Below are 4,069 nucleotides of genomic sequence, written 5' to 3' on the forward strand. Positions count from 1 at the left end.
GGGGTTGTGTGTTGACAAAGCTAAAGCACAAAAAAGGAAAGTAAAAGGGGCCTCTTTTTTTCTTTTTGGAGTAAAAGCACCTTTTGAATCAAGTTTTAAAGAGGTTTTTCGGAACTTCAACAATTTCACTTTCCCATGATTAGCCTTGTCCATTGGTAGTTTGTACTTTGTAGTGGAGAAGCATCCAAGTTTTGAGTCTTTTGACTTAGATCCGGTTCCTTTGGGCACAACAAGAGTGATAGTGCACATCTAGTGGCTTGGAGCACCCGGGATTGGACCCCAACAAATGGGCGCACACCTCTAGGTGCTCTAGACTGTCATATGTGCATTGCCATCTCCGTTGTGCCATAGAGGAGCGCCACCCTTTTGACATTGTATGATATTGATATCATTAGAGGAGGTATATATCTAAAGCCTCCAAACGTAATTACATAATAGGATTCCTTCGTCCATGGTGAAAAGAGAATCTCTTTAGCTATGAGACTTGACCCTTTGATTGAGCCTAAGAAGGAGATTCGGACCTTTGTTGGTATAGGATTTGGAATCAACAAAAAAATTCAATGTTCCACATGTTCAATCATAGTGTAAAATCATCATAAATTAAGAGATTCTCTCACCTTCATGTGGGTGATGAAAAAACTTCCGCCTATAAAAATTGTTTTCATCCTGTTCCATTTTGGAAGGGTTTAATTCTTAAGTATGACAATTCTAAAAGTACAATATAGAGAAAATAGTCTGGTTTAATCATTTAGTACATTTCAAAACTTAATTCAATCAAAACCCTCCTATATACTCACATGCATCCCTTGTATGTCATACAGAAGTTTGCTTTTTTCTACTGTTAATGTAACTGCTACGAATGGAAATGCGCACATTGCGGTTGTATTGATCAATAATGTTGATTTATGTCTCCAAAAAATAAAAAAAGAGCAACGTTGATTGGCATGGTAGTGTTGTATACTTGCCTTCATCACTAATGTTGATTGGTATGTTTGTCAATAAAAAACACAATCCCCTCAAGCCCATGGCTATGCCACGCTATCATGCTTACACATCGATTCCACACTTCCACTCTTGAATCTTATGTTTCAATTTTTTTTTCTTGGAAGAGGGAAAAACTTTACAATATATTAAAAGAAATTGAAGAATTCAAAGGCTATCCACAGGGATCTAGATCCTCTTCAACTCCACCAGCATGCATTTGATAGTGGAGGGACCTAGGGGGACTTGCATGATCCTAGCTGTCTTTTTTTCTTTTTTGGTAAATACAGGATCCTAGCTGTCGGTAACATGATTGAGGGACTAAAGAATTAGAAAGAATCTATTAATAACAATTTAACAAAGAGAACAGACTATACAACTTTTTTACATATATAACTAACATATCTACACCCTTTTATATCCTCTTGACTATAAAGGGCAAGGAGTCAGAGGTAGGATCCCGCCCCTCTATGGCCCGGTGTGGTGTGCAACCCACATCTAGCAATAGGAAACACTCGAGCACACATCCCAGCACGTGGGGAACATCCCAAAGGGCGTGCAACCTTAGATGTGCGAGCACAACATGCTGCACCATAGAGGAGCCCCACATGTCAAAGGTATACTCCTTGGATTGAATTTTTCTGCGGTGCAACAGGGCGTCTGATGTGCATCCAACGTCTATAAATGCTCAGGCACAGAGCCCAAGGTGGTTGTACGTAGTTTAAGGCATTTCTAAATGTTGGATATGCGCCAAACGCCTTCTTACGACACAGAGGATCTAAGTCCATGCTCCTCTCGGTCAAGGGAGGACCTCAACTTTGACAATTGGGTCAGCCACTTGTTCGGACTGTTTGAAGACATGCTTGAGACCAGTGTCAGTAAATTTGGTTAACCAATTTCAAAACGGATTAAATGATCGTACGCATCAACATCCAACATCTATCTTTTTTATTAACAAATATATCATTCTTTATCCTTGTAATGATAGGAGATAGGTTAGGTATTATATGCTGATTCATACGACTAGGTGATCGTATGAGCAGCGGATCGTTCTCCTTCAAAAAATTGTTATTCAATCCGTTGCTTGTAAAAAAAATTTGGGGAAAAAAAAATTGAAATAACACTTGAAATCTCAAGCTTTCATCGTCATCACAAACAGCCCATCAACAACCTCAAAACCTCTTCTTTTATCGAAGGCCACCAGTCATATAACAAGAAAACACACTATAGAACAAGCGAAAGAGAGAAGAAAAACCACTTCCCAGTTCCAATCTCCCATTATTCTCTTTCTCTCTTGCTTCGATCCAATAATCAATCTTTAATCCCTTCCCAATGGCTACCTTACCCCTTCTCTCCCCTTCTTCTGTCAAATCTTCCTCCGCCGCCATCCAAAACTCACCCACCCGTCTTATCCTGCGAAGCCCATCATCCCTTACCTTTCGCACTCCTTCTCATCCTCGCTTGTCAATCAGAGCTTTCTCCTCTCCTTCCCCCGCTCCTCCTCTTACCCAAGACGACCTCAAGAAGCTCGCTGCCGATAAGGCCGTCGAATATGTTAGCAGCGGCATGGTCCTTGGCCTCGGCACTGGTTCCACTGCAGCCTTCGTTGTCGCCAAAATTGGCGAGCTTTACAATTCGGGCAAACTCAAGGACATTGTGGGCGTACCCACATCGAAGCGTACTACCGAGCAAGCCGCCTCACTGGGTATTCCCCTTTCGGTGCTCGACGACCACCCTCATATCGATATTGCCATCGATGGCGCTGATGAGGTCGACCCATTGCTCAACTTGGTCAAGGGACGTGGCGGTGCTCTCCTGAGAGAGAAGATGGTGGAGGCGGCATCGGACAAGTTCGTTGTGGTGGCTGATGAGACTAAATTGGTTACTGGTCTTGGTGGTAGTGGTCTCGCTATGCCCGTCGAGGTCGTACAATTCTGCTGGAAGTACAACTTGACGAGGTTACAGGAATTGTTTAAGGAAGAAGGGTGCGATGCAAAGCTGAGATTGGATGGAGATGGGAAGCCTTACGTTACTGATAATTCGAATTATATTGTTGATTTGTATTTCAAGACTCCAATCAAGGAAGCGGCAGCAGCAGGGAAAGAAATATCGTCTTTGGAAGGAGTAGTGGAGCATGGATTGTTTCTCGACATGGCCACCGCGGTTATTATTGCCGGGAAGGAAGGAGTGAGCGTGCAGACCAAGTGAATTTTGAATTGTGGGGGTGAGATACTATAACTGTCGTTGTTTCTCAGTTCGCATTTTCATTTCTTCTTCTTCTTCTTTTTATCTTTCAAATTTCCTTTCTTGTTGGGAAATATTTGGGTTTTTTCACATGTTTGTAAAATGTAGTCAGATACTTTGGGTTCTTAATTAGAAAATTTGTATTTTATCTTTCTGTTTTACTTGGATTTTCTGAATTTCATTATTGGTCATTAGAACTGGTAAACACAGGTGAGAAATTGACAGTTTATGGATATTTAGATAGAAAGGTATTTGTTTCTAATGCATAGCTGCTATTGGGGAAGCCAGGGTGATTTGTGTTTTATGAAATCTGCTTAGGCCTTTGAATCCCATCCTAGAAAAGTTGTGGGAGAGGAGTTTATCGGAATGTAATACGAATGATGCTACCGTGGCTGAACTAAATAAATTTCCTTCTTTGAATTACAATGCGAGATTGATAATTCGAATGCAAACACAAGCATTTGTGGGTGGACTTCTGTCTTCTTCATTGGTATTTGCTTGATATTCTGCCTTACATGTGTTACGCAGATAAGATGGGATGAAATAGATAAAACACATGATTTCAGAACTTGACAAGGTTTGACTGAATAGCTCTTCCAATTCCCCAACTTGGATCTTTACCTGAACTTGATTGTGGCAAATGCCACAAATCATACAAGAGATATGATGGCCATCATATGAGGATTTACTGAGATGATATCAGATCCTAACTGGTTTAATAGGCACCAAGTCATGAAAACCCATTCCTCAGTATTTTCTTACAATGAGAAGAGCTTTGAGTTCTTTGAGCTGAAAATCCCTGTAATTGTCTGTAGAATCTTGTTTCCATTGAGTAGAAGAGGTC

General features: G+C 41.0%; 1 protein-coding gene across 1 annotated transcript; it reads left to right on the plus strand.

The window, feature by feature from the left end:
- Positions 1-2,125: 2,125 nt before the first annotated feature.
- On the plus strand, positions 2,126-3,386 carry LOC122090753 (probable ribose-5-phosphate isomerase 3, chloroplastic). The gene has a single exon (XM_042660462.1). The coding sequence runs from the start codon at positions 2,314-2,316 to the stop codon at positions 3,187-3,189; it is 876 nt and encodes a 291-aa protein (XP_042516396.1). The 5' UTR covers positions 2,126-2,313; the 3' UTR covers positions 3,190-3,386.
- Positions 3,387-4,069: the final 683 nt, after the last annotated feature.

This window comes from Macadamia integrifolia, chromosome 10, assembly GCF_013358625.1.
Source record: "Macadamia integrifolia cultivar HAES 741 chromosome 10, SCU_Mint_v3, whole genome shotgun sequence".
Classification (NCBI taxonomy): Eukaryota; Viridiplantae; Streptophyta; class Magnoliopsida; order Proteales; family Proteaceae; genus Macadamia; species Macadamia integrifolia.